Raw genomic sequence first — 23,189 nt, 5'->3', positions numbered from 1 at the left:
CCAAGCACAGACACACGGCTCAGCAGGACAGTTCCGCTTTATTGTGGACGGACCGGGGACGGCCGACCCCAGCCTCCCCGCGCGGGGCCAGGACGCCGGCCAGCAAGGGCTTCAGTTCCGCCGGGGGCGCCGGCATGGGGGCGGAGGCGGGGGCACGAGCCCCTGGAGAGAGTCTTTAAATAGAGGGGGGCGGACGGGGGGCCAGCCGAGCGCTAGCGCACCATGTACTCCTTGCGCTTGTTGAGCCGGACTTGGCAGAAAGAGAAGCCTCCGAGCAGGAGGTAGAGGCCCGCGGCGATGAAGCAGTTGTAGCTGACTCGCTCGTACAGGTCATATATCTTCTGGGGGTCCTTCCTGCGGCGGGCATGGGGTACACAAGGGTCAGCAGCACTCGTGGCGGCCGGCCTTTCCCGGGCGCCAGGCTCCGCCTAAGCGCTTTTACTCGCGTTACTCAAGCTTCCTCCAACCCTCCGGGGCGAGTTCCAGGATCGCGTGCCCCCGGCGGGAGGGGGACTGCGGCCTAGGGATGTCGAGTAAAATACCGAAGCAGCCGCACCTAGGCTGCGGAGGGCCGCGGGGGCTGACTCCGAGCGCGCTAAGAGGAAAAGCTCGGCGCACTCAGTTCTCCAGCCTCGGGGCCCAGGCACCCGGCCACCCCGCCACCAGCAGCTCCCGCCTACGACTCGGGGCCTCGGCCACCTCCCCCTGCCCCCGGCTCGCCTCTGCCACCTGACTACTTACTCAAAATCTTTCTCGGTGAAAGGGACGTCCTCGATCAGCACGGCCGAATGGACATTGAAAAAGATTCCGAGCATGATCTGCAAAAAGGCAGCGAACGGGTTCCCTGAACCCCAGCCCCCAACCTGGTCGCTCTCCAAGCTCCTCCCACTTCTAATGTTGCCACAACGCCCGGGTCTGGGAGCCACCGGAACGCGCTGGGACTGGGGTGGCCGCTACGGGGCTCGGACTCCGTCACCAGGACTGGGGCAGTGCAAGGGCAGAACAGTGAGCAAGCCAGACTGTGCTCCTCTCCAGAGGCGGCGTTGTCATGGGACAGGGAGGAGGGGGTCGTGGATTCACGTACTATTTCTTCCCAGAGCGGGGCGGGTCACCCCGGGGAAACAAGGCCGCGGCTGCCCATTCGGGAAGCAGCGCCCCCCATTCCCGCTGCCCTCCGCTCAGCGCAGGCATCTCTCAAGGGCCCAGCTCCTCTCCCTCTTACCTCGAGGGCTCCCCCGACCCCCGCCCCGCTCGAGTTCCCCATTTCTCTCTCTCAGCTGTCTCCTTCTCCAGCGGCGCATCGACCACCCCCCCGGCCTGCCTGCTGCCTTCTAAGGCCCGGAGTCCCCCAGCCTTCCAGCCCTCCAACACCGGGGCCCCTCGGGCCCTGTCCGGCCGTCGCCGGGCGGTCCCTCACCAACATGATCACCCCCCAGGCGCTGAGGACGATGCCGCAGGCGGCCAGCTTGGGCCCACAGCACAGAAGCGACGCCATGAAGAAGGGGGTCGGGGTTCGTCTAGCTGCGGGCGGAGCGGGAAGGTGGCGAGAGGAAGGCCCGGACGCGCCCGGGAAGAGCGAGCTGGACCCGGAGGCTTGCGCCGCGGCGGACGGGCAGCCGGGAGCGCCGCCAAGGGGGCGTGGCCTCAGGCCCCAACCATCGCGCCGGGGGGGCCGCGGGGGATCGCGGGGCGCCTCCGGGCCCTCCCTGATCTCCGGCAGGGAAAGGCGGTGTGTGAGGCCGAAGCAGCCCCTCAGAAGCCCCTTAGGACCCTTGTAGCCGGGGTGCGGTGTTGCAGCAGCAACGCCTCCCGTTTCTGGTCCCCCACCTTTCAGGCTGGAATGGGAGGACCCGGCGTGCCACGTGACCAACCAGGCAAGTCACGTGAGGAGGAGCCCGCAGGCGCCGGGCGTGGGGAGGGAGGGGCTCGTCGGCCTGGTTACCCTGGCCATGGGCTGCTGGGTGCGGAGGCTTGCAGCTCGCGGGGTTTTCCCGCAGATGGCTTAGTTTCGGGTGCTGGCCTGGACGGGGTCGTGGTAAGTGAGACACGGAGACTGACAGCGAGAAAGAACTCCCCTGTCTCTTGTCTTCTCACCCTGCCTTGGCGCAGAGCTGTTCCGACGGGGAGCGGGGGTTAGGAGCGCCTTCCCGAGGACCGCTGTGGCCAGGGCGTCTTCAAGTGGCTGCGGGTCCCTCGCCCCAGGGGTGTCCCATGAAGTGCCATTTTGTTCCCGATCACAGAATGCTGCATGGTTTTGGAGGCCGAGTCCAGAAGAATGCGGGCGCTCGGAAGAGTGCGGGGGGAGCAGAGACAGAGAACAAGTGGTGAGGGAGAGCGGTCCTGCAGGTCGTGTTGGACAGAGGAGAGAGGACGCAACGGTGTCGCTTTGCCTCCCCGTGTACACCAAGGAGACCGACCCTAGGTCCTTTGGATAAGGGGAGGGTACACAGTATTTTAAAAACATGAATAGGTCACCCTTTGGGGGGGAAAAGTTTGTATGCTTCAGCAGTGAGAGGCAGCTTTGTGATGGTCATTTAGGGAAATCGGGTGTTGAAAGAATTCAGTTCTGCACTGAGCTGTCTGTACACGTTCTAGTGAGGACAGCGATTGCAGAATAATCGAGAGGGGTCATTTGGATTCCAAGACCCCAGAATCACACAAAGACACACTGGTCAGCAATGGACATGACTCTAACATTTTTTCCCATTTATTTTATGCTTATTGTTCTTAAACAGCTTGTGACAGAAAACTCGGACCCAGGGAAACACATACAGACTCGGGAATACTATTGTAGGGGCTGGGAAAGGGGCCCTGGGACAGGAATCTCAGGTCTCCTTAGCTCGAGGCTGCCGGGGGAGGGGAGGGAGCCATCCAGGGATGGCAGGTTTTTGTTCTCCCCAGGAACACCATTCTTACTGGAGGACTTTTGGGGTAGGTGCCTGAAGAGGGGGAACAGGGTGGAGGGAACAGAGTTGCCAAAGCACAGAGTCCTGAAGTTTTAGGTTGGCCGCCGGTGTAGGGGATCTAGCTCCTGGGAAAGGAGAATTAGTTGAGGTAGTTGATTTATACAGGAAATCTTCCCCATCCGCCCTCAGAGCATCCTCTGGCTGTTTGGCAAGTAGGGTCAGTGCCTCAGGCTAATGCGGGGTTACCTGGTGCGAGGATGGCCCCTGAAGGTCAGATCGAACCCACAGCCTGTGCCTGTCCATCTGGCAAAGCACAGATCCTCTTTGCATATTTAAACGGTGGACCCAACCAAAGGAAGAAGAGAATTTTGTGACATATTTCACTGTTCTTAAGTAATTTTTTATGGGAACACGGTCACGCTCCTTAACTTCCACATCATCTGGTGGCTGCTTCTGTGCTCTGTTGGGAAAGCTAAGGAATTAGGACAGAGATGATGCAGCCTCACAAATACTAAGATATTTATCATCTGGCCTTTATGGAAAAGGTTTGCTGCCCTCCCTGGGCAGGGGGGATAACGACGTTGGGGATTTGGTTGGGGGAGAAAATAGAGCTTTAGCCGCAGAGACTCTGGAAACCATGACATTCAAACTGGAAACAGTCCTGGAGCTAATCTGAAGTCTTGGAGGTGGGGATGCCACAGGCCTCAGATAGTGATGCTGTTCTCTATGCGGCTGGGTTTCAGGTAGTCATACGGCAGGTCGAGTCGCGTATTCCGGGCCGTGATCTCTCTTTCTAGGTTTTCCAAATCTGTTTGGAATTGGTTTAATACCGCCTTGGCCTTGGGACTTGAGAAATACTTTTCTTTGTGATGCCCCAGAGGCACCTAGGAAAGGACAAAGGATGCATCAGTTTCTAGTCCAGAGGCAGAAGCACGGAGGGCCTAGCCCCTGTTCCGATGTTTCCCTTCCAACTGTCATTTCCCTTTCCCCAGAGCCCCCTCTTACCATGTCTGGCTGGCGGCGACCCAGATGCCACGTGATGGTCATTTGAAGACAGGCCTGTCGGATATCAGGTAGTGAAGCCATCACCGTGGCCATCGTTATTTCTTCCTTGGAGGTGGGCGGGGGCATCCGCATTGTGCATGGGGCGTTAGGGACCCAGGCATACCAGTCCAGCTGGGGGAAGAAACTGCAACCCTAGGATCCTGAGACTTATGCTTTGAACCCCTGTCTCTCCCTTAGGAATCCCAAGGTCCAGATGCCTGCCTTCAGGGACCTGGGCTTTCGGCTCTCATACCTGGCCCTGGTTGATGGCCCCGTGCTGAGCAGTGCATGTGAAGACACACATGGTAAGGAAATGGCAGAGTTGCTTCTGGGACTGGAAGGAGACGGGGAAACCTGCCAGAGAGGAACAGGATTGAGGGCTCCAGTGCGAGAGGAGAGAAATGCAGGTGATCGTCTTGGGGGTGTCTACATCAGTCGCGCTCAAACTGTGTGGGTCGATTTACGTATGGCTTTTTTTATAGTGGGTACAGACATGTATTTGCTCCTTTGTATGGTTTTCTTCATGTTTTCTCTTTTCTAGTTCGCTTTACTGTCAGAATATAGCATACAATGCATACGGCACACAGGACGGGGTAAATAGACTCTTTACATCATTGGGAAGGCTTCCAGTCAACAGTAGACTCTTAGTAGTTAAGTTTTTCGGGAGTCGAAAGTTATAGGCAGATTTTTGACTGCTTGGCCCCTAACCCCCCCACCCCGTCCCACACTGTTTGAGGGTCCACTGTATTTTGGCTTTGATGGGTGTCTATTCACTTATTTATTCAAATACATTGGCATTAGACCTGAGTTTCACTTTAGGTTCAAGCAATATAATCTGGGTGTCTTAGGCTGATTACTTAATCTCTCTGAATTTCCATTTTTTCGCTTATAAAATGTGGGTGATAACATATTGAAATCACCTTGTACGTGACAAAGGCTCGGTAAATAACGATTATTGTTATTATAGAATTATTATGGGATTGTTATTATCGGGGGCTAAAAAGCACTGAGTGGTTGAATATCTTCTGCCTCAAAAAGTGGTTAGGAATTTAGGGACGTTTCCTCCTGTTCCCCAATAGAGGATTGTGAATGCCCGAGTTATAAAGGGAGGAACAGAAGAAGTTGTGTATTTACAGTGTCACAGCCAAGAGAGGCTTTCCACAAAGGTTATCTCAGGCCACTGATTCTACAGTGGAGATGGTGACTTAGAGCCACTAAGCCTATGAGTTAAGTGGAACAAATATAATCACTCCCTTTCTATCAATTAAAAAAAAATCAAAGACCAGAGAGAGAGAACTACTTGTCAGGATCATATGGTCCGGAAAAGGCAGAGGCTGACCTTGAACTCGGGTTCCTGACTGCTACTCTCAAGCTGTTTTTAATTTTAGCACATTTCCTCTAAAAAGGCTGTTGGGAAAATTAGGCAAAGTGCGTGATGAGAACCCGAGGTGAGCGGAGGAAGAGAGGATGAGAGGCAGTTGGTGGAGATTAAAGCTGACATGTGAATATTTATTTTTGTTTTCCCAACGTAGAGAGTGGTTGGGGAGAAGCTGAGCGGGGAGAGAGGGGGAAGGGTCTTCTGGGGGCCTGGGGGATCTGAGAGACAGTTCTGAGGTGTCCAAGAAAAGTTTGGGCCCGGAAGGGTGAGTGCAGGTGTTGGTTTATCATTGGCTGCATTCCTAGGGCCTGGCTCTCCCCAGTAAACATCTGGAGTTGTCTCACAGAGCCCGAGGTGCTGGCATGTACCCCAAGAATGATCTAAAGCAGCCCCCGTAGGCCCATGTGTGTTAGACGGGGGGTGGGGGGGGATGAACCTAGCAAGAGCTTGAGAAAGGCTGTTTTAACCTCCCCAGAGGTTAAAACGCAGGTAGGGGTGCCCCAGGTCTAGCCGGATCCTACCCGAGGGGAGGGGGAACTGGACTGGCCCCGGAAATGTGGCCCCAAGGGGCCATGCGCAGGGTCCCAGTTGGCGCGAACCTGTACAGTACTAACCTGGGGTGGGACGGGATGGGACCAGGGCATGCGCTATGCACCCTGGACATGTGTGTGTGCTGGGCAGTGGCGGGTGGGAGAGTCAGGGAGGGAAAGCAGCGTGGGACATCATGGGCCTTGCTGGAAGCTCTTCCCATGTATCTCTGTCCTCACGTGAGAAAACAGACAACCAGGAGGAGAACAGGGGTCCCAGCAGGGCCTGGGCAGATCCCGCCCTGGCTGCGGTTCTGGTCTTATGGCTCCCCATGCTTGGGCCCCACGATGTGCCTGGGGCTTGGGGATGGCAGTAGAGGGTGATGGCCAGGGTCTCTGAGGAGGACAGCCCCTGGTTGTCTAGAAGTGGCTTGAGTCTTAGCAGGTGGGAATGGGATTGAGATGCTACGCACGTGGCTGGAAGCGAGGTGGGATGCGGGGTTGGGGTCCTGAACCCAGAGGGGCAGAGCGGCCCAAGGGCCCCAGTCCCTGGGGAAGGGTCCTACCTCGGTCCTGGGCCTGGCACAGCCCCACCTCGGTGATTTCCCGACACCAGGCCTGCAGCTCCGGGTCCCCTCTCACAATGTCGTCCCTGTGGTAGAAGAGGCGGACGATGCCTTCCACGTATCTGCCCCGGGGGAGAAGGAAGGTGAGCTTCCTGCGAGAAGAGCCTCGACTGCTTTTGTGGCCTGGGCCCAGGTGACTCCCGCTGTGTCTGGGGACAGATTTTACTAGACTCGTCTTTGGGGACATCCCTTAGCTCTTTCTAAACATGGGTTTAGAAAGGAAGGAAACATTATAAGGCCTTGTTTTATGAATTTTGGCCGCATGGCTGAAAGGTGTTCTTCCTGACAAACTCCCCTGACCGCAGCCAGGCCCTGGGACCCTGTGGTTTAGCCATCGGCGGCTTCCCCTCCCCGTACTTCCTGTCTCGGTCTCCCCGGCTTCAGACCCTCCCTGCTGCCTCCTGACTCTTCCTTCTCGGCCGAGGACTGAGTTCCTGCCCCTCCTGTCAGGCCCTTCTTGCTTCCACATGGAGTTTGGGCCCATGCGGACGTCAGGTGGGAGCCCCGTTCTCCCCCTCCCTGGCCCCGCTCCCACCGTCACCCACCGGGCGATGATCCCCCAGAGCCGTAAAGCGTCATGGGCGTAGAGGGCACTTGGGATTCCCAGCAGGCCCCGGTCAGCCAGGTCGTCAGGGGGACAGAGGGAGCAGTAGGTCAGCTGAGCCATGGCCCGACGCAGCAAGTGCACGTGGCCCCCGCCACCCGTGCTCACCGCCTGCGATGCCAGAGAGGGCAGAGAGGGGAGGCCCTGAGCAACAGGACGGAGCCAAGCAAGGGGCTCCGAGGTGGGGTTGCTCATTGACGGACATGGGGGGAAGGGACACTCCCCAGGGTTGGTCTGGGATCCTGAACGTGGCAGGAGGTCACAGAGAGCTGGGTGACAAGTGGCCCCACCCCCGCAAGGCCCTGTTACCTCCTCACCTTATCAAATATCCCTCCTTCTGAGATGAGCTGGGATCTGGCCCGGGTGTTGATCTCCAAGGTATAGCGGATGTGTGGGATCAGGAGCTGGGGTGGAGGGGGTGGGGGTGGTTATGGAGGCCACGCGGGGTCCTGCCTCACGGGGCATGGGGCCCAGCCTCGTGGCCTCTCCCTGCTGGAGGCTCTCCTCACTGCCCTGCCTGCCGTGCAGGTCTGGTTTTCCGCCGCTCCCCTCACTCCCCTCGCTCCCTCTCCTGCTCTCCCTGCCCCCTGCTGCTCGCTTCTGTGCTCGTCCAGGCTCACGGGCCCTCTGAGTGTTGATCTGTGTCGGTTCCCATCCTGTGGACTGCGGGTGATGACGGGGCCTCCCGTCTCGGGGGCTGCAGTGCTCCAGCCGTCGGGCCCCCATGGAGCCGCTGGTGCTGGAGCCGTTGCCGTTTGTCTCTGTTCCCACCTTGACTGCTGGTGTCAAGAACCAGCCCCTGTGATGGACTTTATGTTTCTGTCCTTCATGTCCTCCCAGCTGAAGCTGTCTTCTGGCTGCTTCCCTGTCAGGGGCTGCAGTGCGAGGCCCCTTTTCGGGGTGGGTGCCGTGAGCCACTTACGGGGTGGGGGCACTGAGCCTCCTGCTGACCCCGCAGGGGGCCTGACATCAGACCCGTGCCTCCCCGAGCTGGGCGGTCAGATCCCTCTGTTGTATAGCTTTAGCAAACACTCGTGCTAGCTATGGAAGAAGGCTGTCTGGTCCTCGCAGGAATGCCTTTGACCCCCGACTGTCTTGTCTTATTTGCACCCAGCGTATGTGCGGCCGTCATGCGGTGCTGCTGTCAGACCTGTGGGTGCCGTGCTCAGGGAACGACTCAAGCGGGGCCTCCAGGGTCAAGATGTGAAGGCAGTTCGCACTGGCCCAAAACTTTCCAGAAAGTTCCTGAGAGACGCCGAGTGTCCTAGAAAGCCCAGAGTCCACGGGAGCAGAGCGGCTACCTGAGGACAAGCAGCCCCTAATGACAGGAGTGGTCCTTGCAAGAACGAAGGACTTTCGTAGCTTTTAGCCAGTGTCATGCGGCTGTGTTCTGTTGTTCTGTCCTTTCACAACCCCGCCGTGGCGCTCAGGATTCTGGATCAGGAGGTCAGGATTCTGGATGCACACCCCAGCATCTGAGGCCAGAGCCAGCCTACGCACGGAATCTTTGTGAGCAAGCAGACTTTGCTCCCCCGTGGGACTGATCACGGCCCAGCCGTCTGCCCTGGGACAAGGCTGACATAGGTGGAGACAGGGCTGACTTCGTGATGTGGGAGCGTGAGCCCGAATAGAAGCCTGACCTGTTCCCGAAGACCAGAAGACTGTGACGTAGGAGCACCCTGAGAGCCATAAATCCATCTGATCTGTGCTACCCTAGACTCAGAGGGGCCATGGCAACTGGTGGCCAGGCTTGGGGCGGGGGTGCCGGGAAGCCCCCAGCTGAAACCCCGCGGCTGGAACTCGTGTGCATATCTTGCCAACATTTCCGCTCCTGGCACCTAAAATGGAAGCCCTGCTCTTTGCTTCCAGACTGGCTCTCCTCCCGAGTGGGTTGTTTCTGGCAATTATCCCTGGATTGGTCCCTTCTCGGCCATGTCCCTGTGCAAGATGTTGAGGACATTTTTATGCAACCATGAGTCTTATTTTGTTGCCTTCTGTTTAGCAATGGATACTGAGCTCACTCTTTTATCAGATTTCAGTATTTCTAGGTTTTTACCACACCCCCAGCTTGTGGGTTGCTGGATGCTGCCACAGCACGGTCCTCTGGCCTTTCTTTCTCTGGTCTGGTGCCCAGGCGCACTGTGGCTCCCCACCCCCAGCCAAGTCCTTGGTTTCTTTTTATTTTTCTTCCAGATCATCATCTTTCCAATGTGTGTCTTTTTCCACCTGCCTCCTGGGCATTGCCTTCTGATCTGTTCCTACTTAGCAAACTCCTTGGCTGGGGTAGAACATTCTCCCATCAGTTCTCTGGTGTCTGTGGGCTGTCTCTTATAATTTTTAGTTCCAGATATCGGTCTCTGGATGGTCTCATGGGCGTCACGTGTCCTTCTGGCTTCACAGAGAGGCTCCTAAGGCAGGAACAAGGCTGCTGTTTTCCTAACAACACTCCTGCTAGAATATAGGCCCATTGCTGGGTCGGCAGCTCTCTGAGCATTTCAGGGGGCTCCTTCAGTAAGATGTCCTCAAGGAACCCTAAATGATGCAACTGAAAGGGGATTTGGGGGTAGGCGGTCTTCCAGCTCGTCTCCCCTCTTGCTCTCACAAACTGACAAACATTTTTGTGGTCGCCATGTCGTTGGCTCTTGGGCTGTTTCCTGTCCCTGGGGTCTGAACTGGGACACAGAGGGTAGAGCGTAGCATGTACCTTGAAGACAGGGTGCAGCCCCGGGAGGTGCCTCATGGTGGCCACAGCGATGACCTCGGCCACCAGGTGAGTGTTGAGGAGGTGGTACTGGAGCTGGTGGAGCTGGAAGTCGGAATTTCGGACCCAGGTCTTTGCCAGGAGCCAGGCGAGTGGGGGATCTGAGGGCAGGAACAGCGGCGGGGTCGGGGATCTGGGGCTGGGGGGCTGGATCTGTAAACAGGAAATCAAGCCCGTTATGGAGACTTTGCTTTTCTTTGGTGGGTGGGTGGGTGGGGGGGTCAGTGGGAATGGCAGGGGAGTGAGGAAGACGGTTGCTCCCCGGGGGTTACAGTCCAGGGGGAGGGCTGAGGCCATCTCTGCCCTGCCTCTCGCTGGCGGTGTCGCCACACCAGTGCCCGGCTGGAGGGGGTGAAGGCAGGAGCGTCAAAGCGGGGGCGGCAGGGAGGAGATGCTGCGGAGGGCTGGCCACTGGGGAAGGAAGCCGGACAGGCGAGACAGCGGACAGTACCTGTAGCTGTTGAGAACCGCGGGAGAAAGGGTGTTCGTCCGATGGTGAGTGGAGTCAGAAAGGCTCCTGGGGGATTAGGGTGTTTCTCAAAGTATGTTCCCAAACCAGCATCACTCAGGGGCTTGTTATAAATATACACACTCCGTCCCTAGCCCAGACCTACGGAATCAGGAAGTCCGGCGGTGGGCCCCAGCCGCATACGCTAATGGGCCCACCAGTGACTGCGATGCCCTCTAAAGTCTGAGAACCAGCGGGTCCAGGGTGAGTATCCAAAAGGCCATTGTGACTCTTGAGCAGAATAAGAACTTCCAGTTGGGTGAGCCAGGGGAAAGCAGACTGCAGGCAAACGGAGTGACAGGAGACAGGTCTCACTGTGTGAGGAGAAGCGTTTGGGAGCCAAGGAGTGGGGGCTGCATCCCCAGGAGCGGAGGTTGGGGCCAACAGAGAGTGGTGCGGGGAGGGGCGCGCCCAGGGCGCCTCACCTGGATGGCCACAGGCAGCAGCTTCCCGTCGGGTTCCATCTTCAGCAGGACGAGAGGGGCGGCCACGTACTGCTTCTCACCCCGGATCACGTTGGCTGGAATTCCATCCAGCAGGATGAAGTCGGCCTCAAACAGGGAACCATTCTGGGGAGAGGAGGAAGGTGCTGTGGTTTGAGTGGAAATCACACTTCCAGGGCCAGGACCAAGGGGGATATGTTGATGTAGCTTCTGGCCGCCATCCCGTGTCGGTACCAGCGTCCTGTTGGCGGGACTGGAGCATCTGGGCCAGTGCCTCTCGGTTTATAGATGTGAACGGACAAACAGTGCCCCGTGTGTGGGAGCAGTCCCGGGGTCAGGACCCGGCCTGTGCACAGTGCTGACCGCGGTGCGGGTGCTGGAAGCCGTCCTTCGGCCACACTGGCCGGCTCCCTCTCCATCACCCCTCCGTGGCTGCTCCCTGTGTTTGCCACTAGCGACCCCCTGGCTCAGCAAACTGAGCTCTTTCCCCATGTGTCCAAACTTCTGCTCTGCTGCCAGCCACTCCCAGGGCCCCTAGTGTCTACTGTCGCGGAATCCAGCACACACCCGCGCATGCCCGTGCACGCTCACACCCGGCTCCTCTCCTCTGAACCCAGCTCTCTTCCAAGAGACCTCCCCGCTCTCCACCTCCGGCAACGCCTCCTTCACCTTCCCCCCAACGCCCGAGTCGCTGGGTCGGGAGTCTGGACAGCAGCCAGCGAATGTCCTTGTCCCTGTTACCATCGCTGGCCCCACCTGTGCCCTGGGAACCCACGCCGTTGCCCTCCACCCTTGGAGCGCCTCACAGTTTCCCCTGCACGCTTTGTCACCTGTAGGTTTTTCCAGCACGGGACTCTGCACCCAGGCGGGGTGGGTGCCCACAGCCTCCCTCCCCCTGACTCATCTTTGGTACCACCCCCCCCCACCCCGTTCAGCACTTCGCAAGGCCAGGGGAACCAGCAGGATGGGAGGCAGTACCTGGAGTTCGCTCTCCAGCTGGGTCCCCAGTGCCTCGAGCCCTGGGGGCAGCACCAGCCGGGAGGGCAGGGAGGCGGAGCGTCTCAGCAGCATGGGGTTGGCCCCATTGAGGAACTGGTAGCCGAAAAGCTCGTCATCCCGCCAGCACTGGTGAACCTTCTCTGTGGGGTCAGGTGGGGGGAGGAGGAGGTGCTTATCACAGCCCAGAGGTCCCTCTCCCCCAGGCCCTACCCCAGTGGTCCCGGCACACGACTACCCCGTCTCTAGCCCCTGGCTTTTCATTCCGGAGGCCTCTGTGAGATGTTCAGGTCTCCTAAGGGAAGGGGTCATGGGGGACTCTGGGGTGTGGTGGTCGGGTCATCCAAAGGGGCCCTCAGAGTCTATAGGGATCATCTTGGGGAACCACTGACCAGCCAGGGCGCTCTTCTGGCCCCAGAAGATCTGATCAAAATCCTCCAGGCGGTTCCAGGGGCTCAGGAGGGTGTAAACACGTTTGAGGACCATCTCCAGCGCCCTAAACAAGCGTGGGGACGTGAACCCATTGCCGAGCTCTCGGCCCCTCCCTCGTCCCCCCCGTTCCTGGGTCTCCTGGCCCTCTTCCTCTCTGAGCCCCAGGCTTTTCCTCACCCCGCCTTCAGCGCCCACTCGAAGTCTAGCCTCTTGTCCTCGTGGAACCTCATGTTCGGAGGCAGATCATCTTGACACCCGGCTGCTATCGTCAGGGGTAGCCCCTCCTTCCAGGTGTCCCAGCTAGGAGATGGGGCCCAGGCTTCAGGGAGGGTGTGTAGGTCAGTGACGGGGGCAGGGCCAGGGAAGAGGGGACCTTTGGGGGGCTTGCGGGCCAGTGCTTACCAGTACAGCTTTTGTCTTTCCTTCAGTTCTTTCTCTCGATGCTTCTGGAACACGTCCAGGGCATTGTCTCCTGGCAGGCGTGCTGGGGGGTCGGGCATTAAGATGATTGACCGCACGGGTCTGTGCGGCCCTGTGCTCTCCCCTGCATGTCCCCTTTCTTCCTCGATTTGTCTATCCCTACCGGATCCTAATAATCTCTACCTATGGTCGGATTCATACCCTTCATCAGGCTGAGATGGGACCACACCTGTTTCTACCACGTACCGCCTGGCTCGATTTCATGTTTCCAGCCTCACCTGTCGCACTTTCCACTGTCCTTGAAGGCTGCTGTGCAGCAGCTGTGCCGGCTGTCTTTCCCAGGGTTGCCCTCCTTAGACTTCCCACCACAGACCTTGCTGACTTGCTCCTGCTCTCTGGGCCCATCCCTTCCTGTGTCAAAGCCATATCTTCCACGTTTCCATCCTTACTGTCCTTGCCCTCGTGTGTCTCCTGATTCCAACACTAACAAATTCCTATGGTCCCTGCCCCGCTGTCGCGGTGCTCCCTGCCTCTCACAGTCTCCTTTCATGCTTCCCCAACCACACCTGCTCTGGGCTCACAGCTCAGAGCATCTATCTTCTTGCCTTAGCTGCCACCTGCCCAGGGGTCCCTGTCTCCTTCTGCACCTGCCGCCATTCCAGCCACCCCCCCCCCACACCATTAGTCTGGCCACACGCGGATCTCCTTTCCACTCTGCTCTCCTGTTTTCCGTTACTGCTCCGACCCCAGGCCCGCCCCCTTCTTGGAAGAGGGCGTCTCCAGATCGCGACCTTCCCTTCCAGCCTCCCTGGCTGCCCTTCATCCTGGCTGTAACTTCCGAACTGAGGGACGTTGCCCTGACCCCTGTCTTGTCTCCACCTCCTGTGCCCACCACCCACTGTGCCCAGCTCGGAGGGCCACTTCACCTGCATCCCTGCCCGTCCGCCCCCCAAGCCCTCACCGGTGCCCTCTGGCAGGCTCAGCACGCCCTGGCCCTGCACCCAGCGGTAGCAGGGGAAGGCGGCCTCCTCGCAGGCTCCCGGGCCCTGAACCGTGATGAGGTCGCAGAACCACGCGTCGTCCACCAGGGAGTGGTGTTTGCACAACTTCACAAACTGTAGGGGCCCCAAGTCCTTGGGGATGTCGCGATCAAACTCCTCCTCCTGTGGGGACCACAGCCCACGACACTGAGCACCAGGGGCCCCGGAGAGGCCGTTTTGGTGTGCGTGAGCCTCCGCTGCCGAAGGCCTCTAGAGACAACACCTGTTCCCTGCTCCAGACACCTGCGCCCCAGGGTCCGACGTCACCGACCTCGGTCCGTCCCTGAGCTGTCCCCGCGCGGCGCTCTCTGAGCAGCCTCTGACCAGACCGCTCGTCCCGCATCGACCTTGGCCCTGGGGTTACTTGGGGAAGCCGTGGAGGCTGCGAGGACCCTGGCGGAAGGGAGGAGGAACTCGAGTCCAGCCCGGGCCCTGGCTCCGGATCTTCTCCTTGCCCCGGCAAGTCCTCTCCGGCGCGCTCCGGCTGTCCTTCGTCCGCCCCCTCCCGCCCCGCCCCGCGACCCCGCCGCCCCACCCTCGCGGTCCCAGGCCGGGCCAAGGTCGGGGGTCCCCTTCCCCGTCCGCTGACCTGGCCCCGCGCCGGCCGCAGCCGCAGCTGCAGCTCCGCCTCCCCGCGCGTCCCGACCAGCCACAGCTGCACGCGGTTGTGAGACCCGGAGAAGAGCCAGGCCCCGGTGGCCACGCGGATGCGGTAGCGGCCCATGGCGCCCCCGGCAGTTCGGGCGCGGAGCCGGGTCCTGCGCGCTGGTGGGGATTGCCCGGGGCCGCCGGCGGCTGTCGAGGCGCCTCCGGGGAGTCGTGGGCCTTTAAAGATGCTCTGCGTGCCCGCCCTCCTCACGCCCTTTCCCCGCCCTGGACTAGCCCGAACCTGCGGCGGCCGGAAGATAAAGGGGTCTGGGCCTGGGCGGGGCCGAGAGGATGGAGGCGCCCTGCCCGCACTTAGGGGCGGGGGTCGCCGGTCGCGGTGGCCCCGGTGTATTGGGAGCGAGGCTGAGGATCCTGGCCTCTGGGGAGGCGGGAGGAAGAGAGGGTGAGTGGGTCTTCCAAAGTGGGAGGAAGTCTCCCCTTCTCTGGGCTGGCATCTGGGGAAGGCTGCCCTGGAAGGCCGTGCTGGGCTCCCGTAGACCCACCCGCAACCCGCCCACCCCCCACCAAGACCTCCAGCCCCTGATTTCTACCTCACCGGAGCCCAGCCCTGCAGGAAATGACCAGGGGCTCCCTAGAGCCTGGAAAAGTAGCAGCTCAGGGACTTGCTCCCCTCTGTCCCGCAGCCCAGTTTCGCACATCCTAGATACACCAGAAACAGAAAGGCCTGACAGGTAGGGCAGTCAAAGCTCCTTTTGTCCCACGTTTAGTGGGTGCAGAAAATATTAGGGACTCAGGTGTGCCTGCCGTACCTACGGAGTCAGGTAGGAACCCAGCATACAAGGGTGATTCTCATGACCTTTGTCCTTGCCAGGTGAATGCAGCCCCGTGCCCTGCGGTTTGAGATTAATTTGTCTTACTGACCCTGATGAGTTCTTCCCCTACCCAAATTGTTTTCTCCTGAAAAATTATATGGAAACGGCTTTCACTGGGCCTTAAATCCCACTTCTTTCATCAGCCTCCTTGTCCTTCTCTCTCCCTCCCTCCAGATATTTCCTGTGGGGCTCTAAGGGCAGGAAACTGGGGGCCAGTGCTGGTTAGGGACTTTGTAAGCTCTGGGAGGCCGATTCGGGACTCAGGCTTTGTCACGCTCACCCCTGCGCAGGCATCTGAGGAAGCCTCCGGCAGGTCCCTGTCTAGGCCCTGCTCCAGGTCCCTTAGAAACACTTGGTTCCTAGGTTATGCCTGGCGATGCTAGGGCAGGGCAAGTTAAAGCTTCTGTTTTGAGCCTGACCCTCAAAATGATATGGCATGGTGGTTACTGGGGATAAGAGGGCTTCTAGGCCCGCGGACAGCCTCCCAACCTCACAGAAGTGTCTGGTCCTTACCAGGCTGCCATTCCCTTTTTTACTCCCAGGCTGACCCCTCCCTTCATCATCTGCGCTCAGAACTGGGTGTGTGCCAGTTCTTGCAGTTTTGGGGGCTCACCCAGTAAAATGGCTCACATTGTCCCCTATGTAGTAGATGTATCTAGATGTATCTGACCTTTCCCACACAGACCCCAAAAGGTTGCTTTTGCCTGTAGGAGAGGCTGTTTGATTTTGCCAAATCAGTTCACCCCTGAACCTGCTTCCCCGCTGTTTCGTGACACCTTTTCTGCCCTGTCTAGCACATAGCAGGGTCACATGGCAGAGGGGGAAGGAATAATCGAGAATCAGTCTAGTTAATGTATATGCAAAGTGTTAGTATGTTTAAAACACTTAGCTGAAGCCAGTGTGTTTTATCTGCAATTATGCTGTTATTTACTCATGGGAAACAATTTCCACTTGAATGTCTGCGTCCCTTCTAGAAATTCCTCTGCCCTACCACCACACAGTTTCTCCAGGTCCCTCCAGAGACCCCAGACTCCCACTAGGGGTCATACTCCTCTAGAACCTTCCTCCCACTTCTTTTCTTTTTCCTTTTTAAGCACTTGCGTTATGTTGGGGGAATACAATTCCTGGCCCCGAAAAACCTCTCCAACAAAGGTAGCAGAGAAAACCAGTTTTCTTTCTGAAGAAGCATTAAGCCAGTATAGGATGTGCCTCCCAGGTAACCCACGATGAGACCACAAAGACAGAAAGACACCTTCCCCCTTCCCTCTGGACAGGCAGGTGCAGCCCATTCCACCCCCTCAAGATAGCCAGGAACCAGCCCTCAAGGCAGAGGCTTGATGGCACCTTTTGCACCGTTCATCCTGCCATCACCTGGTAATGGATGACCGTCCATGTGATTGCTAGCTTGATCGTGAGAAGCACAGAGTTCTTGTATCTTTTTTAAAAGATTTTATTTATTTATTTGACAGACAGAGATCACAAGTAGGTAGAGAGGCAGGCAGAGGGAGAGGGGGAAGCAGGCTCCCTGCTGAGCAGAGAGCCCGATGCGGGGCTCGATCCAAGGACCCTGAGATCATGACCTGAGCCGAAGGCAGAGACTTAACCCACTGAGCCACCCAGGCGCCCCAGAGTTCTTGTATCTTTATGACCGCAGGCGGTTTTGCAGCTTGGAGCATGGAGCCCCCCTGGGTTAGGCTCCTGGGCTCCCACAGAAGCAGGAGAGAGGGGCACTATGTCCTTTGATGTGAACATTTCAAAGGGGTAGATCCCAGGCCCTTGGGAAAGACATTCCTGGATCATAAAGCAGACAAGAAGCTTGTTTAGCTTCTAAAAAGATTCACACACATTTCAAAGAGACAGAGAAAGAGCGTAAAATGGCACGTTTTCTTTTTTAAAAAATATTTTATTTATTTGACAGAGACACCAGGAGAGAGGGAACACGAGCAGGGGCAGAAGGAGAGGAGAAGAGCTCCGGATGCGGAACCTGAGCCCAAGGCAGGCACTGAACTGCCCCAAATGACACGTTTTGTAACGTAAATGTCCTCAGACAAGGGCACTGGGGAGCAGTCTCTTGTTTTCAATACAGAGAATTAAACCTCTTACTTAATTTATTTTCCCTTATGTGACCATTCTGTTCCGCATGCTGCTGGAAGGGCCTAACGCTGGATTTTGCCTCGCTGTCGGTGGGAAGGAAGGCCTCATCAGCCCGATGAGCACCCCCAAGCTGAGCTCGCCCCTTCTTCCAGACTCCCAGACCCCATTCCCCGCGCCAGCAGCCAAGCGGCTCCCACGTTCCCGTGACCTCTCCTCCCAGGGCAGCCAACTTCCTGATCAAAGCTTCCCTCACTAGGTCACCGCCAGGGCCTGGGGGTGGGGGGTGGCCCTGAGGTTTTATGGCCAGAAAGGCTTGTGCAAGTGTTTTTCTAAACCGAGGAATGATTTCATCTCCTTCCTTTCTCGTGTGCCAGCGTGGTCCCAGCTGCAGCCCCCCGAGAGGGTAACCCCACTGCGCCCAGCACAGCAGTGCCTGGGCCCGTACTCTGCACAGGGCTCTAGACATGTCTCTTTGTTCCTTGAGGGTGACTGGGACATGCGGACATGTCACGTTATAAACCATGTCACGTTAGGCTGTGCAGATATAGGACCTGACTGTGGGGGAGAAACGATACCCGGTTTTCCAGTCAGTCTCTTCAGGACTCGCTCCTTGTAAGACGCCTGGCACTTCTGTCTCAGTGTCATCGCTCGCTTCTGTCCTTGTTCGGGGCTATAGCTGCAGAAATTCTGTCCTGCACCATCTAATGGGTGCAGGCATCCCCGCATAGGCCACCGATAGTGATAGACGCTCAGGCTTTCCAAGCTCTTAGTTCACACGGGCTCGGGCACCATTCCCAAGAGTGACTCTGGTGCGAGGGGACTGAGCCAAGGCCGTGTCCAGCTTTAGCCTCTGAAACTGTCAGGCCTTGGCATTGAGCCTGGTCATTTGAGTGGCCACTTTCCTCACAGAGGGCCCCCTTTTGGGACCCCTTGTTTTCCTTCCTGTTGGTGGATCTCTGATAGAACCTTCTCAGGCTTCCACAGAGGACTTGAGTACTATTGAACCGTGTAAAAGAAATTCTCAATCTCAGTCTCTTTTTTTTCAGGCAGTGTCTTGGGCCCTTTAGGCAAATTTACCCCCTCCTCCTCACCTACCCATTCTGCAGACCAAGGGAGATTGGGGTGGCGTGGGAGATGGGGAGGGTGTGGCCAGGAAGGACAAGCCTTTGGGGGACCTCAGAAGGGGCCAGAGAGGGGGACGCTCTAGGCTCAGAGAAGAGTCAAAGATGGTTTCCTCTCAGGGAGCCGTGTCCATTCAGAGAGGAAAAAAGCTGGCAGATTTTTACCCTTTAGCTGCCTCCTTTCCCACTGATTTCACTACCCCAATCCCAGCAGGGATGCCCGCGGTGAGCCCCAAGGGTCTGCTCAGGTTTCTGTGCATTCGAGAATCATCTGCGATCATGAATATGCTTCAAGGGGTGCTTGGTTTGGGTTGTTCAGAAAATCTCTGCCCTACTGTCCACACTTCTACAGCTTGCAGTTTTCGCTTAAGACATGTTGCTCATGAAGCCTCTGGAGTTCAATGGTGGCTCATCTGATGGTTGCTCTAGAAGACCCAGAGAGGGCAGATAAAATCCGGGCAAGGCACAGAGGACATGGGTGTGGACGCTGCATGCTCACACAGACCCACGTGACGTCTCAGATGTTAATTAATGGTGGTTTGTGGCCCTCCAAAGGACCACACGGGTGAACAGATACATGAAGGTATGAACATTTCAAGCGGTAGGGACAGAGGGAAATGAAGAAACCAATGTCTTCTGGGTTTTGTAAGGGGGTGGTAATGGAGAAGGTAGAGAAACGTGACTCAGGGCTGTGATTTCCTCAGCAGTGCTCACTGCTTGGTTGCTAGACACAAGGAAGAGAAAAGGTTGCAATCATCCAGATTGTTAATCGTTGGAACAGGGATCCCGAGGCTGTCACAGGCTGACGTGAGCCCCTCCCTCGCTCTTCCCACCCCTGCGTCAGTGGTAAAAAGCAGGCGTGGGCACCGGGTCCCGTTCTCACATGTTGTCAACTTGCATTTTAAGCAAACATGGGGTCAAGGTAGGCCTCCTGGGCCCACTTTCACAAGACTGGCATCTCTTAAACTGCTTAGATTTACTTGGTCGAAAGCTGGCTCTTCTCTGCATTTCTGTAAAGAGGTTGAGAAGTTAATCCTGGGCCTTCTCTCCACCCTAACTGCAACTTCCAGTTTCTTAGAGCACCAACCTCCGATTCCTGGCTGATCTTTTCAGGACGTCTCTGGAGGGTCACCCCCACGCGTGTTGCACCCTACGCTCCGTCTCAGAGAAACAAAGGGTAGAGGACAAATGAGTGTGGGGTCTGCCATGGGGGATATGGAAATCCCGCTCCTTCTCTGGGATCCCAGCCACTGCTTGCCTTTCTCTTGGTTCTAACGTTTATCGTGTAATCCTACATAATTCAAATTTCTTACTCGCTGATTCCCAGAAAGTTTTCATGTCTTGCGTGATGGTCTCTGTTCCTGGGCTTTCAGGTGTTCCTTCCATGTAAAAGACTGGTACTGAAGGTTTGAAAGGTAACAGCCAGGGCAGGGACCAGGATGAGGCAAGTGAGACTCTCACCTTGAGCACAACATTTCAGGGGCCCCCCAAAACTCAGTAATCAAGATATAGTATATTTTCATACAGTATTTTATTTTATTTTTAAAAAGATTTTATTTACTTATTTGACACAGAGAGAGAGATCACAAGTAGGTAGAGAGGCGGGGCGGGGGGAGGTGAAGCAGGCTCCCTGCCGAGCAGAGAGCCCGATGTGGGGCTCGATCCTAGGACCCTGGGATCATGACCTGAGCCGAAAGCAGAGGCTTTAACCCACTGAGCCACCCAGGTGCCCCGATACAGTATTTTAAAAGATCAAAAGGAATGCAAAGAAAAAATATGGGATGAACATGATATCAAAATTTAAAATCAAGCCAGGATCACCTGTAAGGCTTCGTATTAGCCATCTATGTTCCTAACCCCTTTTTGCAGTCATTCCTTCCACTCGAAACTTCTCTTTGACCTGATCCTTGGCATCCTCTTACCCAATCCACAAAATCTGGAATTTTCTTACTTGATCTTATTTCTGTTTATTCACAGGCTCTCTTACCTCCTCTCCCTACTTCCGCCCTCTCCTCCGGAATGGCGTACTTGGGGAAAAATCCCCATTTTTCTTAGTGTGTAAAACACGTATTTCTCATAGTCTCACCTCCTCTTCAGACTCTGCTCTGCCTCCTGGCTTTCTGAAACCAAAATGTATCTTCAAGGTGTTTTCTAACTAACAGGCCATCTGCTACTTTCTCCACGTACCTAAATGACTTCCCCAGATGGAATTCTCAGGTATCGATGTCTTTACCATGAGTGTCTGTAAACTGAAGAGCACAGAGACCGACCCTCTTAAGATTCATGCCCTGCCCTTCCCGGCCCCAGACAATTGGCTACAATTGTCAGGGTGTGTGTGTGTGTGTGTGTGTGTTTGAAGAACATAAGAAAAGGAATGCATCTAGGGGCGCCTGGGTGGCTCAGTGGGTTAAAGCCTCTGCCTTCGGCTTGGGTCATGATCCCGGGGATCGAGCCCCTAGTCGGGCTCTCTGCTTGGCAAGGAGTCTGCTTCCTCCTCTCTCTCTCTCTCTCTCTCTCTCTGCCTACTTATAAATAAATAAAATCTTTAAAAACTAAAAGAAAAGAAAAGGAATGCATCTACAAGACTCTGAGTAGTCGATGTCATTGCTCCTCTTTTGTAAATGAAGGTACTAAGTAAGGCTCAGTTGGGGAAGGGATGTCCTCAAAGCCACACATGTAAAGAACAGGTAGAACAGCCCGGAGCAGTCATGGCATGATTGACAGCCTCAGCACCCATTCCCTTCACCCCTTCAGTGTCGCCTTCCGCCCTGATCCCTGTCATGAATCCCTCCCCAAAGATTATGTACAACCTCAATGTTCTAAAAGTCTCCATTAGGGCTGCCTCTGGAGGGTGCAGGGTCTCCAGGAAATACTTTTCTGCAGGCCCGCTATCTGTATAGATGATTTGATTAAAAATGTATTCCGGAATTCATGGGCCCATGTAGGATAGGATGGTTTCTCAGTAACATATAGAATCGTGGTTAGTGAGACAGTCCTTACACGTTTACTTACTGGGCGGCCAGTGCACGCGGAATCTGACAGTAGGGGCTATCTGAGAAGGAGGGCTCACGAGGTACATTTTTTTTGAGATCTTGCGTATTTGAAAATGTCTTTATTCAACTCACACTTGCTTGGTAATTTGCCTAGGACTAGACTCAAGGATGGGAAATGAACTTCCTTAGATTTTGGAAGGTATTTTTGTTAGTGTAAGTATAGGCTAATTTCCAAAGAAATCTCCAAATACAGTGACTCAAACATCCAATTAATAGTCCGTCTATTGGGCTCCACACTGGGTGGGTGTGGTGCTTACTTAAAAAAAAGAAAAGAAGGGGTGCCTAGGTAGCTCAGTCCGTTAAGCCACTGCCTTCGGCTCAGGTCATGATCTCAGGGTCCTGGGATCAAGTCCCACGTCGGGCTCCTTGCTCCACAGGAAGCCTGCTTCTCCCTCTGCCTCTACCTGCCACTCTGCCTGCCTGTGCTCTGTCCATCTCTCTGACAAATAAATAAATAAAATCTTTTAAAAAAAAAAGAAAAGAAAAAGGAAATAGTCCACATATTGCCTCTTCTGATTTCTAGCTCTTTTTTACTGCTCTCCTGGAGATCTCCTCAACTTCATCTCCACTTTTTCTATTAAACTAAAAATGTTTTTCCTATTGGATCTTTTCTGTCTTGTTCTTTGTTACTTTTAAAAAGCACTTTGCTCCACCAAAAACAGGGATACCTAGAAATAAATCCAGCCAAAGAGGTGAAACACTTATTCTCTGAAAACCATAAAACACTGATGAAAGAAATTTCATGGAAAGACACCCCATGCTCATGGATTAGAAGAACAAATAGTGCTAAAATGTCCGTACTACCCAAAGCGATCTACAGATTCAGTGCAACCCCTATCAAAATACCGTCAGTATTTTTCGCAGAGCTAGGAAAAACAATCCTAAAGTTTGTGTGGAACTCCAGAAACCCCTTAGGCAAAGCAACCTTGAGAAAGAAAAGCAAAACCGGTGGCATCATGGTTCCGACTTCAAGCTCTACTACAGAGCTGTAGTCGTCAAAGCAGTACAGCCCTGGCACAAAAATACACAGATCCATAGAGGAGAATGAAAAAGCCCAGAAATGGACCCACAGCTTTATGATCAGCTAATCTTGGATAAAGCAGGAAAGAATATCCAATGGGAAAAAGACCATCTCTTCAACACATGATGTTGGGTAAACATGACAGCAACGTGCAGAAGAATGAAACCGATTACTTTCTTACACCATACATTAAAAACATATTCAACATGGATTAAAGACCCAAATGTGACACTTGAAACCATGAAACTCCTAGAAGAGAACACGTTCAGTAATTTTTTGACATCGGTTGTAGCAACTTCTTTCTAGATGTGTCTCTTGAGGTGAGGGAAACAAAAACAGAAATAAACCATTGGGATTTTATCAAAATAAAATCTTCTGCACAGCAAAGGAAACAACACAATTTAGAGGCAACCTCTGCAGTGGGAGAAGATATTGATAAATGACACATTTGATAAAGGGTAGTATCCAAAGTATATAAAGAACGTATAAAACTCAACACCGAAAAATGGATAATCCAGTTAGAAAATGGGCGGAAGACATGACAAGATGTTTTCCCAAAGGAGGCATCCAGAGGGCCAACAGACACATGAGGAGATGCTCACCATCCCTCGTCATCAAGGAGATGCACATCAAAACCACAATGCGTGTCACCTCACGCCTGTCAGAACAGAAGAGATCAACAGCACAAGGAAGAACAGGTGTTAGCAGGGTTGCGGAGAGAAAGGAACCTTTGT

At 55.5% G+C, this 23,189-nt stretch overlaps 2 protein-coding genes and 1 long non-coding RNA gene across 8 annotated transcripts in view; 1 reads left to right on the top strand and 2 right to left on the bottom strand.

Moving 5' to 3' along the window:
• Positions 1-19: 19 nt before the first annotated feature.
• RNASEK (ribonuclease K) lies at positions 20-1,647 on the bottom strand. Its single transcript, XM_004760392.3, has 3 exons — positions 1,418-1,647; positions 742-818; positions 20-354 (listed from the first exon to the last, which is right to left on the bottom strand). The coding sequence occupies exons 1-3, from the start codon at positions 1,493-1,495 to the stop codon at positions 213-215; spliced, it is 297 nt and encodes a 98-aa protein (XP_004760449.1). The 5' UTR covers positions 1,496-1,647; the 3' UTR covers positions 20-212.
• A 56-nt stretch (positions 1,648-1,703) lies between these two features.
• LOC106006606 overlaps positions 1,704-23,189 on the top strand; it is a 54,891-nt gene continuing 33,405 nt past the window's right edge. Inside the window, exons 1-4 of one of the 5 annotated variants that reach the window (XR_001180789.2) lie at positions 1,707-2,035; positions 3,899-3,979; positions 4,149-4,357; positions 17,085-17,277. This is a non-coding gene — a long non-coding RNA (uncharacterized LOC106006606). Of the gene's footprint in view, positions 2,036-3,898; positions 3,980-4,148; positions 4,358-8,199; positions 9,056-17,084; positions 17,278-23,189 lie in introns of those variants that run through there. The other 4 variants (XR_001180788.2, XR_001180790.2, XR_001180787.2 and 1 more) reach the window with 4 other exon arrangements.
• Positions 2,686-14,563, bottom strand: ALOX12 (arachidonate 12-lipoxygenase, 12S type). Of its 2 annotated transcripts, none has more exons than XM_013060367.2 (14): positions 13,957-14,563; positions 13,607-13,808; positions 12,628-12,709; positions 12,403-12,525; positions 12,186-12,289; positions 11,776-11,936; positions 10,780-10,923; positions 9,790-9,999; positions 7,403-7,489; positions 7,027-7,196; positions 6,422-6,543; positions 4,204-4,304; positions 3,912-4,082; positions 2,686-3,790 (listed from the first exon to the last, which is right to left on the bottom strand). In XM_013060367.2, the coding sequence occupies exons 1-14, from the start codon at positions 14,407-14,409 to the stop codon at positions 3,611-3,613; spliced, it is 2,310 nt and encodes a 769-aa protein (XP_012915821.1). In that variant the 5' UTR covers positions 14,410-14,563; the 3' UTR covers positions 2,686-3,610. The 2 variants fall into 2 exon arrangements, with proteins under 2 accessions (XP_012915821.1, XP_004760447.1); XM_004760390.3 differs by having other exon boundaries at positions 14,275-14,563.

Source organism: Mustela putorius, unplaced genomic scaffold (genome assembly GCF_011764305.1).
Source record: "Mustela putorius furo isolate JIRA1106 unplaced genomic scaffold, ASM1176430v1.1 tig00000695_pilon_pilon_pilon, whole genome shotgun sequence".
NCBI classification, from domain to species: domain Eukaryota; kingdom Metazoa; phylum Chordata; class Mammalia; order Carnivora; family Mustelidae; genus Mustela; species Mustela putorius.
Note: the sequence above shows the minus strand (reverse complement) of the source record. Positions and strands in the feature narration are given on the sequence as shown.

What these genes read in the sequence shown, in the direction of transcription:
- RNASEK (XM_004760392.3), bottom strand. Translation starts at nt 1,495, where the DNA reads ATGGCGTCGCTTCTGTGCTGTGGGCCCAAGCTGGCCGCCTGCGGCATC. An exon ending in CCTGGGGGGTGATCATGTTG is followed by an intron (nt 819 to 1,417) that starts GTGAGGGACCGC and finishes GCCTTTTTGCAG; the next exon opens with ATCATGCTCGGAATCTTTTT. An exon ending in TTCACCGAGAAAGATTTTGA is followed by an intron (nt 355 to 741) that starts GTAAGTAGTCAG and finishes TGCCCGCCGCAG; the next exon opens with GAAGGACCCCCAGAAGATAT.
- ALOX12 (XM_013060367.2), bottom strand. Translation starts at nt 14,409, where the DNA reads ATGGGCCGCTACCGCATCCGCGTGGCCACCGGGGCCTGGCTCTTCTCC. An exon ending in GAGCCTGCCAGAGGGCACCG is followed by an intron (nt 12,710 to 13,606) that starts GTGAGGGCTTGG and finishes CCGACCCCCCAG; the next exon opens with CACGCCTGCCAGGAGACAAT. An exon ending in TGCTGCCTGTGGCCATCCAG is followed by an intron (nt 10,000 to 10,779) that starts GTGAGGCGCCCT and finishes TCCTGTTTACAG; the next exon opens with ATCCAGCCCCCCAGCCCCAG.